At 37.1% G+C, this 25,039-nt stretch overlaps 1 protein-coding gene across 1 annotated transcript; it reads right to left on the bottom strand.

Annotated features, from left to right (window-relative positions):
* Window positions 1–16,921: 16,921 nt before the first annotated feature.
* On the bottom strand, window positions 16,922–21,453 carry LOC140767154 (small ribosomal subunit protein bS21c-like). The gene is made up of 2 exons (XM_073106970.1): window positions 21,006–21,453; window positions 16,922–17,250 (listed from the first exon to the last, which is right to left on the bottom strand). The coding sequence occupies exons 1-2, from the start codon at window positions 21,380–21,382 to the stop codon at window positions 17,130–17,132; spliced, it is 498 nt and encodes a 165-aa protein (XP_072963071.1). The 5' UTR covers window positions 21,383–21,453; the 3' UTR covers window positions 16,922–17,129.
* Between the last annotated feature and the right edge of the window lie 3,586 nt (window positions 21,454–25,039).

Below are 25,039 nucleotides of genomic sequence, written 5' to 3'. Positions count from 1 at the left end.
GTTAAAACCTGAACAAACCAACTAAACTAGTCTTCCTTATCTTCTCGAATTAATTCATCTTAGATTAATCCTTCATTTTGTCACAGATAGATTCTGAATCTGGAAAAGTCATGAATACCAAAATTGTAGTTCTGGAGGTTAGAGATCTTATCCAACTAGTTTGATATTATTTAGATATCTGTAGAATATACTGCGAATATTTTCTTAAAACTATGCAGAGCTGTAGTTGGATTACAAAATCCTCAAAGACAATATGTGAATTACAAAATAGGTCAAATGTAGGTGGGCCCTCGCCGCCGCTACTGCCGCAGCCTCACTCCCCACCACCTCTCCATTTTCTTTCTCTCTCTCTCTCTCTCTCTCTCTCTCTCTCTCTCTCTCTTTTCTTTCTTTCGGGTTCTTTCTTACCTTTCTCTCTTTCTCTCTCTCTCAAACACACTCTCTCTCTCTACCCACTGCCGCCGCCACCTCCACTAGCGCCGGTGAGCTTCCCTCCTTCTCTTTCTCTCTCTCTCTCTCTCTCTCTCTCTACCTCTCTCTCTCTTTATCTCTCTTTCTCTCTTTGTCGGCTTCCTCTCGGGACCGCCGGAGGATTGAGCCGTCAGCGAGAGGCCGGCCGCTGAGTGGCCACTAGCGGCCGCACCCCTCCCCCATGGCCCAACCCTCTTCTTCTTTCTTCTTTCTTCTTTCTTCTTCTTCTTCTTCTTCTTCTTCTTCTTCTTCTCTTTCTTCTCCCTCTCCTCCTCCTCCTTCTTCCCTTCTCTCTACACCCTGTAAGGGCACCCTTGCAGCGCCTTGCTGTGCATGGTGCTGGGCTGAGCCGAGCACTATATATAATTATATATATATATGCACAATTAGTTTAGCTTAGTTAATTTAATGTATTTAGGTTATACGAATTAAATATAATTATATCATAGTTAGTATATAGTTCTAATTATATCATGTTTAGCAAACTACCTGCAATTTAAATTACTATTTTAATCCTAAGTAGGTAATAGTAATTATTAGGGTTATGTATGTATATTCTTACGTAATTAATTGCAGTAACTTAATTCTTATTTTCTTAATTATCAAAGAGAATAATAGACAGATAAAATATATTTTAAATACACTATTAAATAATATAATTATGATTAATAAATAACAAAAACAAATATAGAAATGAAGAGTACATAATTACAACAAGAAACTATCATTTTGTCGGGTTAATTTTAATTAATAGAAAGACTGACATATTTGTTATAAATAATTTCAGATCCCGACCCCCCTGTTCAAGATCCCGTGGACTTAGCTATCGAGGCGTGATCATTATCGTAGCAGCGTGAACGAGTGGTGGTTTGGTATTTGTAGTGGAGTGAGTAGTCTTATCCCCTAGATCCCTTTCTCAAATTAGGTTATATTATATATTATGTACATGTATGTTTTGGCCTCCAGCATGACTATATGACTTTATATAGAGATGATTTCAGTCAAGCATATTTTATCATGCATTTGATTAGGCTGATCTGGGATATGAGTACATTGGTGATATATAGAGATAATTGGAGATGATTATACTATTATGGTTTTATGTCGGGATGATCTCTATCATGAGTATGCATGTGTTAGACTAGCAGCAGTATGCATGTGTTAGATACATGGTTGGAGTCGACATTGCATCATTTCTCTCTTGGCTTCTTCATCACCTAAATTCCTAAGTTGCATGATCTGTTGTAGTACTGGATATTTGCATATGATCTATCATGTATAGAAAATCATGACAATAGTTGTGTATGTAATGTGATATGATGTGATGACTGGAACGATATCTAGTCCGGACTGGTACTGGACATACTCTTAGCGTATGGCAGAGTATGGTGATGGCTGATGGTTGTACTCTTAGCGTATGATAGGGTACAACTATCATTGATATACCCTTAGCGTATGGTAGGGTATGATTAGTTTCTTCTGAGATACCCTTAGCGTATGGTAGGGTATGATTTATCTACAGAGATACCCATAGCGTATGGCAGGGTATGATTTATCTCCAAAGATACTCTTAGCGTATGACAGGGTATGCTCTGAGCTTGTGACATGATGTGTATCGAGTTTGGGGCCAGGTACCGTAGTCCAGCATGGTGGATGATATTCAGAGTTGAGATGGATGATTGTGATAGTGAGAGATATGTGGATTATATCTGCTTCTGACATATACGATTATTTAGTGATTGGCATGCATCATGCATCATCATTGATGTAACTAGTATTATTGGATCATAATTGTTATACATGATATGGTGTTATATTCGGTGATGTTATATGGTAATTTCATCATGTTATATAGTTTCGGTTGGGAATATAATATGGTCATTCATGAGAATTGATTTCATTCATATATAAGTCATTGAGGATACATATATATATGCTCATACATGGCATCATGCTGCTTTCTGATTCATATTATCCAGTACATGATTTACTCTCTGTTTGGCATCACTGATTCGAGGTAAGATCTATTCACTGAGCGTTTTGCTCATGACTCTCTTATTTTCTCCTTTCCAAAAACTCAGGTGAACGAGAGGAGCAAGATACTCCCTTAGAGGTCTGGCCGGTGAGTGAGGAGTAGAGTGTGGTTAGTGTTTTCTGCTAGATGAGTTTTCTTATCTGATGTACTAGTGGACATCCTCCAAAGTGTATCTTATATTTTAGCAGGTGACATTGTACTTGTATAATTATGTATATACTACCGTTGTGTATATATAGTTTTGAAAAGCTCTTGATGATGTGTTGTGGCCTGTGTAGGGCCCATGTAGGGCTATTTGTATGCTATTGATAGTTAAACTTGAGTTATTCTTAGCTTAGATGTTGTTGATAAAATTATGATGTTACTTTAGGTTTATTTGATTGTCAGTGTCTAACCAAATGGTCAGGTGCTACACACGTGCCGTGTGGGCTCGTGCCGTGCATGTGTTTAGAGTTGGGTGTTACACGAACCTTAGCCTAAAAGGGGAAATCGTATCAAGCTGGTATCAGAGCCACCGTTCCTCGAATACGCACTTTCTATGATGACAACCAGCGCCATGGCTGCACGACGAGATGATGAAGAAGAGATTCTCTCAATAGACGAGGGGGAAACGGTTGTGGGGACTTCCACATGCAAAACCGCTCGATCTAATCGGAATATGGAATAACCTAGTGTTCAAGTCGTGTTGGGATCTCTTTCCAAACAAATGGCCATCAACAACCAGATGATGATTGAGATGATGCGGGTATTACGGGCGACAAGGGAAGCCATGGCGAACGGGAATGCACCATCGACCCCACAACGCGAGTCCACTTCCATGAACCTATCGCCACCGGTTCAGAATTTGCAACCACAAGAGCCGCTGCTGCCACCACCCTATGGGCAGAGGCAAGCAAGGATGGTTCCACTAGGCCTAGTTGCAGGTGAACCCATTCGACGAGCGAACCACTATGGAGATCACCTTAGAGATTAAGATCCGTGGGCGAGGCAATACAACCCGGAACCATGACGAGTTAATCAAATCCGAAGGAGGGATCATCAACCATTCATGGTGCATCCTCCTCCGGTTAGATAAGGACTTGGACATGATCCGGAACGAGACAATGGCATCCATTGACAAATCGTGCGTCTCGAATTTCCTAAGTTCAAAGGTGGCGATCCGATCGATTGGTTGTATAGGGTGGAGCAATTCTTCGCATACCAGCTGGCCGCGGTGGGCCCCGGCGCCGTCGCTACCCCTCCTCCACCGCATTCTCTCTCTCTCTTTAAATCTCTCTCTATCTATCTATCTCTCTCTCGGTCACTCTCTCACTCTACACTCTCTCTACTCTCTCGCACTCCTTCCTCTCCTTGTTGCTGACGTCGGCCCGTCGCCACCTTCCCAAAGCCGCCAGCGTTGGTGAGAAGCTCTTCCTATCTCTCTCTCTCTCTCTCTCTCTCTCTCTCTCTCTCGCTCGAGCTCGGGTCTCGTCGGAGCCGAGCCGCCAGCGGCCGGTGCCCTCCCGGCCGGCCCGGGTCCACACCTCCCTCCTCTTTCTTCCCTTCTTCTCTTCTCTTCTTCCTCTTCCTTCTTCCTTCTTCCTTCTTCTTTTCTTCTTCTTCTTCCTTAGCTGCTTCTTCTCTTCTTATTTTTCTACAACAGTGCTGGGCTCGGCCCAGCACTAGTACTAGTGATCCATTATCCTTTTTAATTTTATTATTTATTTATTTAGGTATTTCTGTCTTAATTAATACAAATGGATTTAGACATTATTTATTTTAATAATAATACATATTCATCATTATGATTATTGTTAATTAAAGTTTATTGATGATTAATTAGGTTATAAACTATTACACATAAATATAGGTAATACTTTTATTTATTTATTTATTTACTTATATGTATATTAGATTAATAGATAGATTTGTAAATTATAATTATTAGATTTATATTATAATATTCTTATGATATACATTTTAAGTAATTCTATTAATTTATTATATATTGTTATTTTTGTAACAAATAAAATACTAGGCTTATGTATTTATTTATTATTTTATAAAGTAATCTTTAATTAATCAAGATATAATTATAGTTAGGTTTTCATCTATTTTTTTATTTTTATTTTTATTTTTATCTGTAATTAAAAATCTAGCTAGTAATAAAGATAAGTAGAAATTCTAAAACCTTCTAAATCATCATATATTACATGAATGGATTTTAATCAGATAAACGGCTAACATCATACTACTTAAATAATTTCAGATCCCGACCTCCCTATTCAGGATCCCGTGGACTTAGCTATCGAGGCTTGATCATTGTCGTAACAACGTGAACGAGTGGTTGTTTGGTATTTGTAGTGGTGGTGAGTAGTCTTATCCCCTAGATCCCTTTTCTCAAATTAGGTTATATTATATATTATGTACATACATGTTTTGGTCTCCAGTATGATTATATGACTTTATCTAGAGATGATTACAATCGAGCATATTTTTATCATGCATGTAATTAAGCTGATCTTGGATATGAGTATGATGATGATAAATAAAGATGATTGGAGATGATTATATAGTTATGGTTTTATGTCGGGATGATCTCTATTATGAGTGCGCATGTGATAGACTAGCAGGAGTATGCATGTGTTAGATAAATGGTTGGAGACTACATTGCATCATTTTTCTCTTGATTCCTATTCCACCTAAATTCCTGTTATATATTGATTTCTTATCGTACTGGATATATGCATATGATCTGTCATTTAGAAAAAAAGCATGAAATATGATTGATAGAATAGTTGATAGAAAGCGTGAGGATACCCGAGTGGGCACGAGGGTTAGGGCGTGCTTGGAGATGATTGATCGCTCGACATAGTCGCGATCCTGTTGGCCTTACGTCTGAGGTCATTAGTCTATGTGCGCAGTAGACATTCAGACACAAGTCGTTCGCCAGGGTATATGTGGCGAGTTATCCTCATGAGGTTTCTATCAACTATGTGGGTGCCCGGTCTGGATGGATGTTGATACCCTAGCGGGTGACGGGGTATGGTTATATTAGAGATACTCTTACGGGTGGCGGAGTATGCTTAGAGCATTCAGACATGATGTTGAGACTGAGTACCGGGTGTTGACTGTGCATAGTGGTCTAGTATGATGATGACATATAGAGATAACATTGATGACTAAGATGTTGAGAAATGCATATAATTTCATTATCATCTGATTACCTAATTATCGAGTTGTCAATATACATCATATATGGTTGCATTTGATATTATAGCATGGTCATGGTCGGCATGCATCATGTGTCATATTTTATAAAGAGTTATGATGATCATATGACATAGAGATTTGTTTATTCATTGTCGAGGATTATATACTTTTATCAGTATGACATGTTATCTATTTTTTATTTATGTATTATTGAGGATACATTCATATACTCATTCATGACATGATGCTCTTTCTGATTCATATTATCCAGTACATGATTTACTCTCTGTTTGGCATCACTGATTCGGGGTAAGATCTATTCACTGAGCCTTTTGCTCATGACTCTCTTTATTTCTTTTCTAACCCCCCTCAGATATGTGGTACGTGGCGACTTGAGATATCCTGATGAGATATTATAGAGCGAAGATGAGATGAGCTATAGATGCTAGATGGTATAGAAGATAGTTTAACCAGATATTGAGCTGTACCAGTATTTGATATTTGTACTTTTTTGTATTAGACGATGATTTGTATAATACTAGTCAAATCATAGTGTAGTCTTGTATGAGTTGTTTTAGTTGTATCTTGATGGTTTATTGTGGCATGTGCGGGTCCTGCTAGATTAGATAGTGACCTGGTGTATATTATTGTGGACATGGATATTCAAATGTTAACAGATTTATTTGGTGTTGGATTATGTGAGTATGAATATGTCAGCAGGTATTATTTGATTATGTCATGATTACTTATGCAGAGTAGTGTATCTGTGCGTGACGGGCCCCGCCCGACCTATCGCTTGCACCGCGCGTGCCGTGTGGGCGAGTGGGCGTGCACGTGCTAGTGCCGGGCGGGGGCATTACAATAACTAAGAGATGTCATCCCCCATGGACGGATCAGCAACTTCGCAGCACATTTATCTCCGGGCTGCGAGGAGACATATAAGCCGATATAAGGGCTTTAAGGCCTAGAACCTTAAAGGATGCCTTCGAAGATGCGGTGCTCATGGAAGACAAACACAGGGCCATGAAGTTACACCTAAAACAGAGTTGGACGAGCCAAGGAAGCCGCAATCAAGCTCAACCAACCATAGCGGCAGAAAATATTACCGAACTACCAAGAACCGCTGCTGCAATGGTGCCTTCTCGAGTACCCCTAAAGCCATCCCAAGATGTGAAATACGCATCTAGAGGTCTGGGACGAGCACTCAGACCTGCTCAAGTGGAGGAACGAAGAGCCAAAGGCTTATGCTTCCGTTGTGATGAGAAGTTTGTACCCGAGCATCGCTGTTCTAAACCAATAGGATCGGTGATGCCAATAGATGGATTGGAGGATGTGGAGGATGAGTTTGCAACTAAAATTGAAGGTGTAGCTGGACATCAAGGAGAAGTAGCTGAGGAGCAACCCGTGGAGGACATGATAGCTGAAATCTCCCTCCACGCCTATTCAGGGACAGTCGCGCCAAAGACATTGCGGGTGAACGGTGTAGTCAAGAAAACCACAGTAAGAATCTTGATCGACACCGAGTCCACTGACAACTTCATTGAAAAAGGCTCCTTAGAAAGATTGGGCTCGAGTCGGAACCCACGGAAGGGTTTGATGTGATGATTGAAGATGGCACCACATTGCGAACAGATTTTATTTGTGGATGTGTGGAATTGAAGGTGCAAAGCTAATGTTTCACATTGGACATTTATCCATTGGACTTGCGAGGTGCCAACATTGTTTTGGGGACCCAATGGCTTCAAAGCTTGGGTCCCGTAATATTTGATTTCTCAAACCTCACACTGACATTTCGGAGGAATGGTCGAAGGGTGTTGCTTGATGGAAATCAACCGCGGCAAGGGCCGACATTGCAACCACTTGTGGGCTTTCCTTGTGAAGGGGACTGAGCTCTACTATTGCAAATGGCTGTTGCTGAACCAGAACATTCACCACCAAGGGAAATAGCTGCTAACATGCAAAAGCTGCTGTAGGAGTTCAAGGATCTCTTCGAGGAACCCCGAGGACTGCCGTCCACCCATCGGCATGACCATCGCATCCAGATCATTCTAGGGGCTAAACCAGAAAATGTCTGGCCCTATCGGTACCTGCATGTCCAGAAGGAAGAGATTAGTAAATTGGTGGTGGAAATGCTCGAGCAAGGGATTATTCAACTGAGTAGAAGTGCCTACTCGTCGTCGGTGCTGCTGGTTCAGAAGAAAGATGAAAGTTGGCGATTTTGCATCGACTACCGAGCCTTGAATGCGATTACCGTCAAAGACCGGTATCCAATACCAGTGATCGAAGAGTTGCTAGATGAACTCATAGGGTCGGCTTACTTTAGCAAACTTGACTTAAGAGCAGAGTACCATCAAATCCACGTCGACTCGGAAGATGTGCACAAAACAGCGTTCCAAACTCACAATGGCCACTATGAGTTTCGAGTTATGCCGTTTGGGCTCACCAATGCACTGGTCACCTTTCATGGGTTGATGAATGACCTTTTCCGCCCGCTCTTGCGTCGGTATGTGCTCATCTTCTTTGACGATATTCTAGTGTATAGCAGGAATTGGAGCAAGCACTTGCGGCATATGCGTGAGGTGTTGAATATCCTGTGAGAAAACCAATTAAAAGTCAAGATGAGCAAGTGCCTTTGGGGAGAGCTAACAGTGGAGTACTTGGGACATATAATCTCAGCAAAAGGAGTAGAAGCCGACCCAAGCAAGATTAAGAATATGGTGGACTGGCCAATTTCTACTAATCAGCGGGAATTGAGGGGATTCCTTGGGTTGACGGGGTACTATCAGCGATTCGTTGCCAACTATGACAAGATTGCTGCCCTGCTGACCTTCTTACAAAGAAAAGATGGGTTTCAATGGACGGGCAAGGCAACGGAGGCCTTCAAAGCCTTGAAGACAACTATGTCTACTGCTTCGGTTCTAGCACTACCGGATTTCAACAAGCCCTTTGTGGTGGAATGCGATGCTTCGGGTGAAGGCATTGGAATAGTTTTGATGCAAGAGGGCAGACTCATGGCATATATGAGCAAGGCATTGTCAAACCAGTCGCGACAGCTATCCACCTACGAGCGCGAAATGCTAGCAATTCTACACACCGTCATCAAATGGCGACCCCACTTGATTGGCCAACGGTTTACTATCCACACGGACCAGCGTAGCTTACCCTACTTCATGGAGCAACGTGTGCACACCCCAATCCAACAACAGTAGGTCACGAAACTCCTTGGGTATGAATACGAATTAGTCTACAAAAAGGGGATCGAGAATCGAGCGGTCGATGCCTTTCGCGCCAATCGAACACAAGTGAGCTTGCCTCTTTTTCAACACCAACCATTCCTCTATTTTTTCCTCTATTTTCAGATATATGGGGAACCAATGCAGAAGATCAAATCATAGAGGAGCTTGAGTCAGAGTTCAAAGATCGCTTCCCAAATTTCAAACCTTGAGGACAAGGTTGTGGAAGCGTGGTGGATTGATACGATTCGGACTTCAATGATGTCGTCTCGAGCTCGAATACACTTTAGGGTGTCTTTGTTTCTTATTTTAATATTTAATTTCTAAGAAAATAAGTTTCCTATAAGTCGCTGCGTCTGAACGCGGTTGTGAACGCCTGCATCACGTTTGCACATTCAGAGAGTGAATTGTGCATTCGAACTCCGCGTTCGAACATGCTGTGAACCCCTACATCGCATTTGCAAATCCAAAGAAGTGGAAAACAGGTGCGTTCGAACGCCTACATCGCGTTCGCAAATCCAAAGAAGAGCGAACTAGGTGCATTCGAACGCGGTCGGCGAAAATGTACTGTTTAGGGTTAATTTAGAATTGTTTGGTTAGCCTCTAAAAGATGTGGATGGCACCATAGAGTCATTATTGATGAATTGAGTATTTTGCCTTGTCTCCTTCATCTTCTTCTCTCCTATTCTCTCGATCCCCGTCGACGCCATTTCTAACCTCCCTCGACCGGCCAATTACCCTAGTCCCTTAGGGGTGGCCCTCTCCTTCCTCTTTCTTCCAATCTATCCAACACTTGCCCTAACCCTTCCATCACCCATAACCCTTCCACCACCACTTTCACCGATGCCACCCCATTAACGCCAGTCTACCACCAACCACCATCATCTAGGATCTCGTGTCTTCTTTCAATCGATGTTCGTTCACTAATTGGACGATATCTCAAAATCCTCATATCCGATTCGCCTGACACTTGCTTTGTTGGAAAGATCTTTTCTAAAGCTACAACTTGTCCAAATTTCACGTCGATCCGACGGTGGCATCTTTCGGGATCTATTTACAAAGTTTCGTGTCTGATCTAGTCCAGATCTTAGAATAGGAAGAGATTGAACCTTAGCCTAAAATGGGAGATTGCATCAGTTTTTTGCTCAAAAAAAAATATATTTGTAATATTCCATCAAAAAAAAAATCTAAAGCGAGCATATGTGTGCCGCTTTGCTTGTTCTTCCTCTCCCCTTCTCCTCTTTTCTCTCCCGTAATATCATCATACCCCCTTCTTCCTCTCACCACGCCGAAACTTAGCCGAGGCACACCGACATCGTTGATCAACTCATTGGTGAGTCTTCTTCTATCTTATGAAATTAATTTTTTGTTTAATTATTCCTATAGTGTCTTCTCCCTTTCTTTTCTTTGTTATTGGTCCCATCGGATAATTAGCCGGTCGGTGACTTCGTGCCTCCCCGCGTGGTGCCTATAGCATCCCCTCATCATCCCCTTGCCGGTGGTACCCATTAATGGGTTGTTTCTCCCCATGGTAACCTCTCCTTATCAATTTGCGGACATTTTTCTAGCCATCCCTACTAACATCGCCCTTCCTCAATCAGTTGAAAACTTTCCTCTATGTGAGGCAAAGATTTCGGTGTCGCCCTTCAGTGCTCTTGTGGCCTAGTAAGTTGTAGTGACAACCACCATTATCGTGGGCTATGGAGGAGGTTTACCTCCTCGCCGTCTGCCTAGGCTAACCAATCCTCGGGATGTCCGCACTCCTATTGACCTTCTCATCCTTCTAGTAAGGCTTTTCCTTCTATTTCCTCGGTGACTCCAAAGTTTGCTCTCTTACTTGCGTCGAGTTTCTTCCCTCTAAGGCAACCTCAAGCTTCATATCCAGCATTGCCAGCACCTTGTGTGCCTTTTCCCCTACCAAGAAAGGCTAATGGGTGTATGGCCTCAGCTAGCCTTCTTCTATTGAGGGTCACGAAAAGGGTGGGTATGGTACCCAACTATTGGGCAACCACCTAGCCCAAGTGGTTTTTGGCTTATTTGGGTTGGGTGCTTTGGGCCCAATTTTGGTAGGTAGTGTTGTGGTATTTGGGTTGGTTGCAACCCAACCTATTACTTTGGGCTTTGGGCTTTGGGCTTTGGGCTAGCCCAAGTGGATTAGTTGCACTTTAATTAGTTTAATTTACGTTTGTCATTTTATTCATTTATCCTTGTCAATTGAATCTTAATAATTAATCAATTTTAGAGAGTAGTTTATTTTAGTGATAATAAGTATTATAAATCAATATTAATAAATGAGGTAGTGGTATGAATGTATCTCTACTAATTGCTCATAATAGAAAATTTATCTTCTTAAAAAATGCTTTAACAATAAAGTAAGCTAACTAAATGTTGTATATTTTAATTTGCTTTCAATCAAGAATAATTAGGGGATTAGTGATCATGATATTTATATTAACCTTTAATAATGTGTTAGATTGTCATAATTAATATATTAACTCTACTTGAGTAACAAATATAAGAATTCTTAGGTAAACCTACCAAGACCTATAATGGTTGTTAGCAAAATTATTTAGTTAATTATCGAAGTAGATTCAGTACCTTGCAAGGATAATCCCATGGAATAGTTGGAGTTAGTTAACTTGGAAGTGATGTTACACAAGTAAATTCTCCAAAGTCTAGAAATAGTATAGTATCGAAGTGATGTTGACTTTATGATTTCATAACTTTCATATCATACGTGTGTGTACTATTCAACATAATTATATTTATTTTACTACTTCATAATTATTCATAGATTATTAGTGCAATCCTGAGTATAATAACTTCGATGTGCTTATTATATGATTGATAATGTTGATCATTGCACCATATAGCTAAATCCTGACTAGGCAATATCCTTTACTCACTCAGCTTAGGGTTAATGGTGGGTGTATTATACGATATTTATATTATTAGCAATCTATACCTGATGTCATTAGCTTGTGTGGTATTAGGCAATCACGCTAGCTTGCTAGAAACAAGACACTAGGTGATTGATCACTGCACCATATAGCTAAATCCTGACTAGGCAATATCCTTTACTCACTCAGCTTAGGGTTAAGGGTGGGTGTATTATACGATATTTATATTATTAGCAATCTATACCTGATGTCATTAGCTTGTGTGGTATTAGGCAATCACGCTAGCTTGCTAGAAACAAGATACTAGGTGATCCAAAACTATGACTAAAAGGTAAGGGTCTAGACCTACCAGTACCAAATGACACATCTGGGTCAAAGCGCCATGAGCTGTCTGTAGTGGTACCCAAAGATAAAGAATTTGATAGTTTAAATGATGCATATTATATCTCTTAATACATGTGAGCTGCAGATATGAACGTGATATGCATGATGCATTAATGTATTATTATGATCATGTTAGCATATATATATATTATGTGCTATCCTTTTTTATACTATTTTTCTATAGTAGTGGTGTATATTTATTAGTCTTTATGCTCACCTTCATTTGGTTGAAATATTTTCATATCAAGAAATGACTCTAAGTCCGTGAAAGAGCTAGCAAATATTTGTTTTATTATCTCTTTTATTTATTTTAGGGTTATAAAATAAGTTATATAGATTGTAGCTCCTACGCTGGCGTTTATTTTGTTAAAGTGTATAAATATATATTTTGGGACTTGTTGTGACTTATGATTTTTGACTTTTTTATTTATTTATAGTATTTGTGAACATGTTGGGCTTTTATTCTCTATATTCTATAAAACATTGATCAACAAGTCACGTGAAAATTATTAAACTAATAGACGATTTAGACATTATTGATATTTTACTATTTATGCGTACCCAAAATCACTCACAAAGAAAATAACATACATTAAATTGGTGTGCAGACTTTAGACATAATTTCGATTGGCATACTAATACGTTCTCCAATCAGCGTATACTATTACACTTCCTTACTCATAAACCTTTTAATAAAATGAATTTTCCTAAATTGTTTTCTGCTCCAATCCATATCATATGGCACTAAATCAGATTAATATAGTTAAACATAAACCCATCTCTTGTCTAATTTTACCACTTCATCATTCCTTATCTTCACAATTTTGTTTGTGAAATTTAGCTATGAGCGCCATAACTCAAGTGTACTTCTTCCAACTATCAAATAAAGAGAAAATTGAAAGAATTAAAGAGAGAGATGAGACAGATGCAGTAAAGGAAACCTCATGATATCCTTATTTCTCTGGTAATTACTATCAATTAGGAACCTCAATAAAAGCAAACCTATCCTCATTGCTGATGTCGATCGTCGTCGTCATTTACCAATATAGTTGCACATATATTCCTAAATTTCATCGGCTGGTTTGAAAAGAAATGAAGATAAATATATCGATCTATCTCGCCTTGTATCATAAGAGCACAAAAGAAAAGCCTAATCACGTTCTCCACTCTCTTGGCTAGAAAATTTACTCGTTACTCGGGAGGGTATCATTTTAAGCTCTATTTATAGATGAGTATAGTTGTACTTTTATTTAAAAGGTAGCCTTATTTAAACCTTAACAAACTTAATTAGATGTCATTAAATTTAGATGCCTCAGGATGTTAATAAAACTGAGAGTATATTGGAAGACTTGGTCACATTTGTCTTGACACGGTTATTTAAATCACAACAGACATTAGAAACTATTATAGATGTTATCTATAATCAGAGAAATTTAAATCTTATTTAAAGTGGTGTGTTGAAGGCTACTCATATTCAATTATGAATAGATTCATCCCATTCAAGGAAATAAAAATAGGAAGGAACTACCACTTCCGAAGTCATCTTTGTGATGCTCAACACTACCAATGACAGCCATCTTAGAGGATTTTATATAATTGCCACTGAAAACTTTGTAATATCATGTTTGCCATTATATTATATAGAATATCAAAATTGCTACTAATATTTTTGACTCTTTCAGAATTGAAATTAAGGTTAGGTTTTTAACATATCATGGAACATTCTTACTTGATGATTATTAGCTTTTTTCTTCTTATGTAAAAAATATTCTCTTTTTTGTGTTGTGATTTGGTTATAGCTTGATGCATGTATTTGAAACTAATGATGCATACAATTGAATAAGCAACACAAATTAGAAATAAAAATTCTTTAATTCTATTTTTTAATTAGTTATAATAATTACTTTTCTAATATTTTCGTACGTACTATATTTTAAAAAATATTTACACAAGATTTTCTTAACTATATTATTTTATAGTGTAATCATTCTTTAACAAAAGCAACTAAAAGGCAATCTCTTTATTAATACTCAATCTATGGCAAATCCTATACTTTTTTTTTAACTGAGTAGGAGTGGTGGTGGCAAGAGTGAAGGTCGTGGTAACAACGGCGATGGTGGAAGTAGTGTAGTAAAAGTGGTAACGATGAAGATAATAATGGTACCGGAGGTAGTGGCAATTGTAAAGATAATGTTGAAAAATTGCAAGGTGCATGTGGTTGAGTGGTAACAATGGTCAAAAATGGGGATAGTGAAGGTGAGATGCTTGAGAAGATGATAGTTGTAGTGGTTTGGTGGTGGTGGTCGTTGTGGTGGTGAAAATAGTGGAAGGGATGTAGTAGTCGTGAAGATAAAGTATTGGCAGTGGTGAAGGTGATAATAATAATAACGGGGTGGTGATTAAGCTTTTAGTAAGGAAAATAGAGTGATGGTAAGATAATAGTGTTAGTGAGGGAAAGGGGAAGACTAGTAGAGTGGTGGTAGGGTGGTGCTAGTTGTGGAGGTGTATAGGTGGAAGATGGTGGTGAGATATCATGGTGGTCGTGAAGATAGTGATAGAGATAATGGTGGGTGGTGCTATTGGTAAAGATGGCCGTGAGGTGGTGCTAGTGGTGAAGGTGATTGTGATAGTGGCATAGTGTGGTAGTGATGAAGGTAATGATAGTGGTAAATGGAAATCATGGTGGTGGTGACGACAATGGCAGGTGGCAGGAGGTGGTGAAGGTAGTAGTGTTGGTAGTAATGGTGGGTGATGAGAGAAAGAATGAAAAAGGAGGGATAAATGAGAGGTAAATATGACAATTTTTAAAAAAATTGGCATAAAATTGCCAATCCAATATTTTGTGACATAGTAAGGACAATAGAGAAAAGTATAATTACGTTGCAACCAAACTTTTACTAAATTGCTCTTGCTTTCTCTTTTCCCTATACACAATATATTCGCATATTACTTAAATAGTTCTATTCTCTGTATTGCGTACTACATTACTTATATACTTGCAAAAATTTCATATACAATGAGTTGCACTGCTTATATAGTTCAATGCATTGTACACATATATCGAGACATCACTTATATAATTTCATGCCAAAAAAATGTGAACCTACTTTGCATACATAAATCCAGACATTATTTAAATAGTTCCATGAATTGCACACATGAGAACATGCATTGCACACACTTTTCCAATTGTGATATCTCCTAGAATCAGCATATTGGTGGAGGATATGGATAATTAATAATTAGGAGAAACTATATTTTAACCCTATCGGTAGGCTTAAATTTATTTCACCCTTTATATTTTTATTTGTCACTTTACTCACTTATAGTTATATTTAAACTAAAATCATTTTTCCATTATATTTTATCAATCTATATCATATTGAAGATTTTGAAAATACTTATTAGACACAAAGTTGTAGATAATTAGCAAGTTTTCCAACATATATAAAATAATAATGATTGGATTTCAAATAATAAAGATATAACGAAAAAATATACAATTATTTGTCATATCTTTACTATTTGAAATCCAATCGGTATTAATTTTGATGCATTTAGAAAATTTATCTAATTATCTATAACTTTATCTATAATAAATATCATAAAATTCGACCTATAGATTGGTCAAATATAAATAAATAAAAAAGGTAACTATTTCAGTTTGAATATGACTATAAGAAAATAAGTGATACAAGTAAAACTATAAGATAAAATGAATTTAGGCCTGATCATAGGTGGGTAAAATATAATTTTCCCCAATAATTATTATTTTGTTCTTACTCCATCCATCCACTACCAACGGTAGTTTAGTCATTCAACATACCATATCACCAATTCATACTTGGTATCCTAAATAACAAGTTTAACAACAAAACACAATTTTCTACCTGTACTTATCTAAGGTAATGGTTACACCACTTGAAAATTATTCCAATATGTAACATGAAAATAAACTTATTCAAGAATAGACTTAGGTCGGAGCCAGAGGAGCTCAGTGACTTCCATCTTCCAAGTAAAGAGTATTTAACATAGGATCATATCAAGGTAACAATTAGTATGAGATTTTCCAAAAGATTTTAACAATTCGGCGACACAATTATAATTCTTTTGACTGATCTGTCAATGTATAAATATCTTGGTGCAAGTCAACAAATGATATTTAACAATATGTCAGACATGTAAAAAGCAAACTGCAGCAATTGCCCAATAAGGATTAAGGAACAACTTATACTTCCACTGGTTGACATACTTAATGTGGGGCTAACAAAAATCCTCTCAAACCAAATTGTCATTTCAATGCCAACTGAGAATGGAGCAAATTATATACATAGTCTGAACTAAATGGTACAGTATCAACTAATCTTTGGAGTCTAGGAGTTCAAATGTTCAAAAGGATGGAAATTTTACTTGGATGCTCCTTATGATATAAAGAACTACTTTTTATCGTTAAAAAAAAACGCAAGGTAATTAAATACTTGGAAATGAAACTTCACTATAGTTCTTGTAAAAATATTTTTCATAATACTTGCTTATCAATGGGAACCCCCTTTCTACTATTTTTCAGAGAAGGCCTTCAGTACTTGTATGCGAGAAGATGACCCTTTGCTTTTCGTTCAAGATGAAGTAGATACAAAATAAGCATTCTAAGTGAAGGCAGTAGACATTAAGGAATTTACTGACAGTCCTTGCCAAAATAGAATTCATTAGGTGGAAAGAGCTTGTCATAAACATCACATAAACTATAAGATTCTTGAAGATTGAAAGAGGTCATTAATAACTTATGCTGCCATGTAAATCATGTAAGGCAGAGATGATCAGAAGAGAAGCAATCTGTACAACTCAATGGAAACCCTAGTTCTCTCACCTTAAAAATTGTATTCCAGAAACTGAGCATGATAATGCTTAAGAAATTCAATATGGAAGGTCACCTTCTGGCATATCCCAGTTGTCATCTAAGTCATCACTAGCCTTTTTAGAAGCAGCTTCGCCTTCTGGTGCTGAAGATGTGAATCTCGGTCCTGACACAAACCGTCTGCAGAGAAAGTTAAGAGGAAATGATGGTGATTAATTGTTTTTGATTCTTCAGGAAAAATTTTAAAAGAAAGATTAGAATTGGCTTCAGCTGCTAAAGGATGTCTCAATAATTGTGTAAGTTATACAGGATGTCTCAATACAAATGAACAATCACATGGATCGTACCATGACATATGCATAATTGCACTAACACCATGAAATTAGCAGGTAGTTTGTTTTAGGAGCCCATAAAAAGTTCAATAGAGGATGGTGGTCAAATAAAAGTATGATGAGGACCTTTTCTCTCCTGACTAATTGATATTAAATATAAAATAAAAACAATGCCACAAGAGGTCTGCAAACTCTCAAATGCAAACACAACAAGAACTTTTAAACTGGGACTAGGCAGGAGTAGGAAAGACGTTTATCTTACAACAAGTTGGTCATGAAACATTTTAGTTGACTAAGTGAACCAAGTTCTTCAGATTCCTTACCAAAGATATATTGATGTCAAAAGTACAGTAAAGACATGACTTTAAGTTGCTCACATCTAGAATAGACAATTGGACACCGCTTCCTCCGGAAGAATGTTGACATAAACCATTTCAACATAGTCTTCGCATATCTTCTGTGCACTAGTGGAAAAGGCTCATGCGATAGGTGAAACTGTTAGTGCTAATCTATTGGTTCAATATGAGATCTTTTATGACCATATAATGAGAGAAGGATTATCAAAGATAGTTATAAAAGACAGTTTTTTTAATTTAAATCAAGTGTAGTGATAGAGAGTTGCAGGGTAATCGCTAAAGGAGGTATCATAATTAATTATGAGCTAAATAGTTTAATAGCTCTGTTAATGTCCATTTTGACTAGAATTAACTTGCAGTTGCTTCACACTCCTCAAGGCTCAAACCCTGATTTCATGATGTGCATGACTTACAAAACCTATGCTGATATTGAAAAGTAAATCTAAGTCAGCTCTTATAGTAAAGAATCACCCAAAGTTGGTCATGCCATAGTAATGCAAATAGGGATGACAATATGAGAAAGGAATGAAAGACTGTGACTAGATCTCTATCTTTAAGTGTGTGATATGCATATCAGGTGTCTCTGCTCCATAAAGACAATATTTACTCTTCATACCTGTCTAACCAACCACTAGAAACAATATGTGATGCTAGACAAGTCAAATGCTCGTATCAGTGTCACATGTGACAATAATGCGTTTTGACTACAAGAAAAAAAAAGAAAAAAAGAAAAAAAGAAAAATAAATAGCTGCAGAACATTAAGGCACTTACAAGTGCATTGAGGATGAAAATTATAGAAAAAGATGAAAAGATAGTTATTAAGTTCTACTTGCCTGGTTTCATGTATGAAATAAGCTAATCCAGAAATAACAACCAAATATTGTTTAGACACATTATCGTATTTGTAGCAGTCATAGTGTAAAGTGTAAACAAAACATCATGATAGTTTTTCAATATTTTGCTCTTATGTATAGGGTTCAGGCACATACTGCATTCAAGATACTATAAGCCAAATCAAAAAAAGGTAGATATTGAGACTCATTTTTTAAGGTACTATCCAAAGCCAAAAAATGTTTACAAAACAATTAGATGCTGCAAACTAGCAAATTCGAGACACGATTGAGTTTGGACACCCTTATATAGGCAATTGTCAGAACGCTCAAAATCACAATAGGTAGTCACACCAAGGAGCCTTTCATTACTAACAGCAAGATTTTACTATTCTCATACAGTACAAATATTACCCTTGATGATGTATTACATTTCTTATGTCATAGGTTGAATTTGGTTTATGAAGAAAGATAAAATAAGTCATTACTGAGTACAGTTAAAATAAAAGAGATGGACAAGATTATAATTATAATTAAAGGGGCTTTTACAGGAAAAGGTCATTACATTGATGGTATTTTAAACTCTTACTTGTGAATGTACCTAATTTTCTTGTTCATCCATTGAGTATTTAACATGATATATCAAGTCATATCAATTTTCATTGAAAGAAGAAGATTGCTAGCCTTGAACTAATCAAGAATTGTAGGGTTAAGGAGTCCCAATGTTTGAATTTGTCCACAGAACATCTACACTAAGAATCACTACAAAGAAGTACTCAGAATGTCAAAACTGACTGGAGCCAATCCATCCGAATGTTTGTATTTAAAAAGCTTTGTGGCCAAAGAAGGGAAGAGATACTTCTTAAGTTCCATTCACGATTACTTTAAATATACCAATCTTTATCTGTTTGAGGTCAAAAGATGAAGTCACAGAGTTGCTTAATTAAACTTTAAAGCAAATGCTGAATGTAGAGAACTAGGTTGTAAGAAGATTATGATGCTTAGATATGATTCTGCTAAGTTTAAACTTCATACACTTTCAACAGTACATAAGTATGCATGAAGTTACTCCGAGTTAGTCAATTAAAATCGATTGGAGCTACCAAGAGAAAGAATAGACTTTTTGATATGATGAGCACACACACATACACACAAGGATCCAAACAAGCAGGACGCTGGGATGCTAAAATAACTGATTACCAAAGCAAATGAAATTAGGACGAAACATGTCATTAGAAGAAAGTATAGGAGTAACACCAAATGACTCTAAACTTGCTAGACATGAATGAGATGGCAAAAATTATGTATCAAGGATCTTATTAGGCTGCCAGAAGCGCTTTAAGTACATCCAAAAACCTAAATGACAAGTTATACATCTTGTTTATATATAAGTGAGAAAAGAAGAGAGAGATTTTAGTTTTTCTCTTCCTTTCTCTCCCTTTCTCTCTACTTTTGGAGAGAAAAAAGTGATAGTTAAAGATCCTTTTTTTCTCTCCCTTTCACCTCCATTCTCTCCTAAACATCTTTCTAAACGAGAGAAAATACTTCTTTATTTTCTCTTCTCTTCTCTCTTATTCTCTCCATTTAAATAGGATATCATGTACAAGAAAAATATTTGTATAGGGCCAACACCTAATGGTTCAAGCTTTTGATTTGGATATTGGTTCCCTACATGTGTTTGGAAACTTTGGAACTCATCCACTAGAATTAGAGTATTAGACTCCCCAATGTTGCAACAAATCATTATAATTGCACAATCTTAGATAAAAGTCAAAAGGGATAATGTTCCAACATCTAATCACATATCAATATTGTTGAGTTCATCAAACGTCTAAATAAGCAACCTTTTAGGTGGTGACAAAATAATTACGAAAAATAAAAGCATATCTCAAGAAATTTTAGTAATTGGATCGTACATGTGAGAATGGAGAATTCTAAGTTCAAAAATTGCTGCAGTGTTCACAGAAGATCAATATCATGCGGGATAAGCAAAACACATTCGTAGAACTAAAAAAAATGACTCGTTGCACGACAAATAGAACAAGGAATCTGGAAACCTCTTCCCTAATATCTATGAGCACAAACCTAATCATCTTCAATCTTATCCAATAGAATACAAAAATCATTGCTACATTATAAGAGATACAAATACTAACTAATCACGAATAATATTCCAATATCTAATCTCTAAATACTCCCCAATCCACCCTTCGCATTTAGAATACAAAGTTTCCGCAACCTAAGTTTCAAAGCCATCCAAATAGACAAAATTCACCATCTCTCTCTCTCTCTCTCTTCCAACTATACTTGTTAGGAACACCATTTACCCATGCTAGTATAAAAAAAAATGCATCCTTCCCAGAAATAATCACAACATAAAAGACAGCCAAATTGGAAACAAAAGAAGCCAAGTTACCTCCTCCGATTCCTGCGGCTGGCCTCGCGGGCCTTCCTCTTCTTCTCCTCCTGCTTGTTCTCGAAGAACCTCCTCCGCTTGCATTCCTGAATCACCCCGGCTTTCGACACCTCTCGCCGGAACCGCCTCAGAAGGACCTCCTCGGGCTCATCCTCATCGACGACGATTTGGACATTGTAGCCCGACCGGAAGAAGAGTACGTTCGCATGGCGGACGGCCGGCTCCACGGCCGCCGCAGCGGCGTCGGAGAAGGAGGAGGAGAGAGAGAAGGGGCGGTTAGAGGAGAGCGTGAGGTGGGGGAGAAAAGAGTGGCGAACGGTGGGGAAATGAGGTGTTTTCAAAAAAGGGAGTTGAAGCAGAGTGCAGGAAACGGCCATTTGCTTTTTGGTCTGGTGAAAGTAGGAGAAAGAAGAAGAGGTGACGGTGGATAATGGAGAGGTTTAAGGTCGAGCTTATCTTGTGAGGGGTCGCTGGTCTTTTGTGGAGGGAAAAGACAAAGTTTATTTTTAGGTGATTTGCATTAAAAAAAGCAATTTATTTTTATTTTTGGAGGACAGTCCCACTTTTCCTATTCTTTGTAGTTTGTATAGGAAGCTTGTTTGTATTAATTTCTTTCTAAACTGCACTCGTCTTGGATGAAAAATATAGAGAGTTGCGCAAGTCAATTACTAGCTGCATTAAATATTTAATGGTATATCTGATTGGACATACTGATATTCTATAATAATATAAAATTATCTTTTGAGAGTTTTGCCTAAAAAATTTAAGATATGTTTCGAGTTATACTTTTTTTTTATTTTATGTTTCAATTGTAAATTCTCTCTGTTTTATTGTTTTCTGACTAATTTGCTCTCATCTTATTCTTTTTAAAATGTTTATGACAACCCTATTTTTAATTTAATAAAGTACGGAGAAATGATTAGACATATTTTCTATTTATACACAAAAATATACTATTTTGGAAGGAAAACTCTCCGAGAGGAGTTGTGAGTATTTTTTAAGCTTATTCGTCTCTCTATCTTCGTTATAAATGTTATCATCAAAGACACTAGATTGTAGAACACACTTGGACAGTAATGCAACAATACTAGGCCATATCAATGGGCAAATAGTGTTAGATGAGAGAAAAAGATATTTAACTAGGATAGCAGTAGGATCTACCTTCTTCCTATTAATAAACATTCTATTATAAAGCAACTGGAAGCCAAATTTTTGGAATTCGTGGAAGGGAATCCTAGCCAACATGATATACAGTTAGGGCTGAAAACGGGTCGGATTAACTCCGACCCGACCCGCTATCTGACCCGACTCGGATCAGATTCGGATAAAAAATTTCTATCCGACTCGGATTCGGATTCGGATATGGATAGAATTTTTGAAAAAAAAATCGGATACGGATTCGGATACGAGTCGGATAAATTTTTCGGATTCAGATACGGATATCGGATATCCGTTTACCCGTATATTTTTTTAAATGATTTACAGTTTTTAGTTTGTTTATTTAAATAGTAAGTATTAATATTATTACTAATAATACATTATATATTATTTATAGAGATTAATTTCTCTAATTTTATATATTTGACATACAAAAAATTTTATTTGTTATAAAACTCTTAATAATTTTATGTTAATTATATTTAAATAAAATATTATAATTATTTTAAATTTAAGATCCGATCTTTTATCCAAAAATTATTTGTATCCATTTAGTTAGGATATGGTTTTAAATTTTGCTATCCGTCCAATATCCGTATCCGAATCCGTATCCGAACTAAAAATACATATCCGGATATGGGTTGAATACTATCCAATCCGTATCCGATCTGTTGTCACCCCTATATACAGTTGAAGTATATTTTTCCTACAGGAAACCATACGAGTTTTGTTGACATCTTAATGGACCTAGATGCTCTTGTTATGTTTGAAGTGTGCCCGTTGTACACCAGAATGATCAGCATGTTTATGACAAAGAAAGGTAAACACTATACCGATGTAAGTCCATACTGTATCGATGTAAGTCCCTAGTCTTCGACATAAGTAACTACTCCTCTACATAAGTCCCTCCTTTTCTATTTAATGATCGACGTAAATCCGTACTACTCTACATAATATCTAAATGAATAACGAAAGTACCTACTCTTTTACATAACATCCTAATGATCGACGTGAGTCCCTATTTCTCTACGTAATATCTTGACAACCGATGTAATTCCCTAATTTGTGCAGGTGTATCGGACCTTCGTCACGGAATGCACAAGCTCCATGTCAATCTAACTTGCAAAATGCTCCTATTGTTGATCTTGAGCAAGAACCTCCAACTAGTTCGCTCATTGTTTCATCTAGTTTACAAAATTATTATTATTGAGATCGACCAAAATACACTATCATCCAAATATCAAAGACAGTCCAGTATGCATTATGAAAGAATCTCTATCTAAGATGCCAAATCGTTATAGTCCTGATGTAGGAGAACCCATTACTTGATAGGTGTGGATTTGATGGATCGGGATGAGACCTTGAGGACATTGCATGCACTTTGAAGCTTGCTCAAAATCGCATGAAGTATGTTTTCAACTGCAACTATCGAGAGTACAAGTTTGAGGTAGGAGACATGGTGTTCGTCCGAGTGCAACCATATCAGCAGGTGACATTGCGCTTAATACAAAATCAAAAGCTCTCACATCGCTATTTTGGGCCATTCTGAGTCTTGGAGAGGATTGGACCTGTAACTTATCATTTGGAGCTATTAGAGGGATCGACGGTGCACCCCTTGTTCCACATCTCCTTTCTTAAGGAGAGAATTGGCTCGGAACTGATAATAAGAACATCATTACCCAAACCACTTGATGATATAGAGATTATGGAGTCTATTCGTGTTCTAGCTAAACGACAATGTCGACATGAGGCCAATTGGATACTGAAGTTTTAGTTGAATGGCTCGGCAAACTATCGGATGACGCAACATGGGAGCTAGAGATCGATATGATGGAATGTTTTTTCGACCTCACACCTTGAGAACAAGGTGGAGGAGGCGTAGTGGAATGATATGAGATAGTTTCCTAGCCAATCACTGTGTTCCTTGCTTTGGTTTTGTAATATTTATTTTCTTATCTAATAAAAATTTCTAGCATGACATTCGAACGTCAAGAGCCTGTTCAAACAAGGCATTCGAACACCTACATATCATTCGCAAATACAAAGACAGTGTTTTAGCTGTTCAAACGGTTTCGTGAGGCCGTTCAAATGCCCAACGTGGAGTTATTTCATATTAGGGTTTATTTATTATTTTTGGACATATGGCTAGCCTTTGAATATGTGGAATGATAGCCACCTTGGTATTATTGAACAATTGAGAATTAATAAACTCTTCTCCTTTGTCTTTTCTCTCTTTCTCCCTCAACCTTTGTTACGAACTAAATCTGGACCGATCTAAACATAATAAAATTATGAACATTTAGGTAGTGGTAGCATTACGAGATAGAGTTTTAATGGCTCTAGTTTCACATCAATCGAATTTTAAAAGATATAATTAAAATGGTGAAAAGCTAGCTCCAGCTCAAGCTCGACTCGAAATTAATTTCAAACCTGCTAGCTCAGCTCAAGCTTGACTTAGCTCAATATGAGCCGAGATAGAGCCTAAATCAAACCTATTATCAAGCCCTATTCAAATTGAGTCGGAGCGAGCCCGTGCTAAGCCAAAAACGCTGAAATTAAACTTAAATAGTTAAATTAAATAAAACTTGACTAAAATTTAAAATTTTAACCTATAAATAAAAAGGGCCAATCAAATTGACTACTAATTTAAAATTTAACCCGTAAAATTTAAAAATTTAATATAGCACTATTTAAAAATGCTAAGCCAACCAAGAACTATAAAAGCTGAAATTAAACAATACTTTACTAAAGCTAGAAATTTAAAGGTCTAGCATGCAAATTATAAGAATGAGTTAATAATACATAGAGTACTATCAAATTATCAAAACAAAATCAAGCATCACACCAATTCCAAATTTTAATGCAGTATTGTTTAT

The sequence above is a fragment of the Typha angustifolia genome, chromosome 9 (assembly GCF_048772165.1).
Source record: "Typha angustifolia cultivar Huaian chromosome 9, ASM4877216v1, whole genome shotgun sequence".
In the NCBI taxonomy this organism is placed as follows: domain Eukaryota; kingdom Viridiplantae; phylum Streptophyta; class Magnoliopsida; order Poales; family Typhaceae; genus Typha; species Typha angustifolia.
The sequence above is the reverse complement of the archived record's forward strand: the minus strand, read 5'-3'. Positions and strand labels throughout refer to the sequence as shown.

Bases quoted from the DNA above. Each gene is read 5' to 3' on its own strand.
- LOC140767154 (XM_073106970.1), bottom strand. From the start codon at position 21,382: ATGGCCGTTTCCTGCACTCTGCTTCAACTCCCTTTTTTGAAAACACCT. The intron at 17,251-21,005 runs GTAACTTGGCTT...CTTTCTCTGCAG, and splicing joins AGCCGCAGGAATCGGAGGAG to ACGGTTTGTGTCAGGACCGA.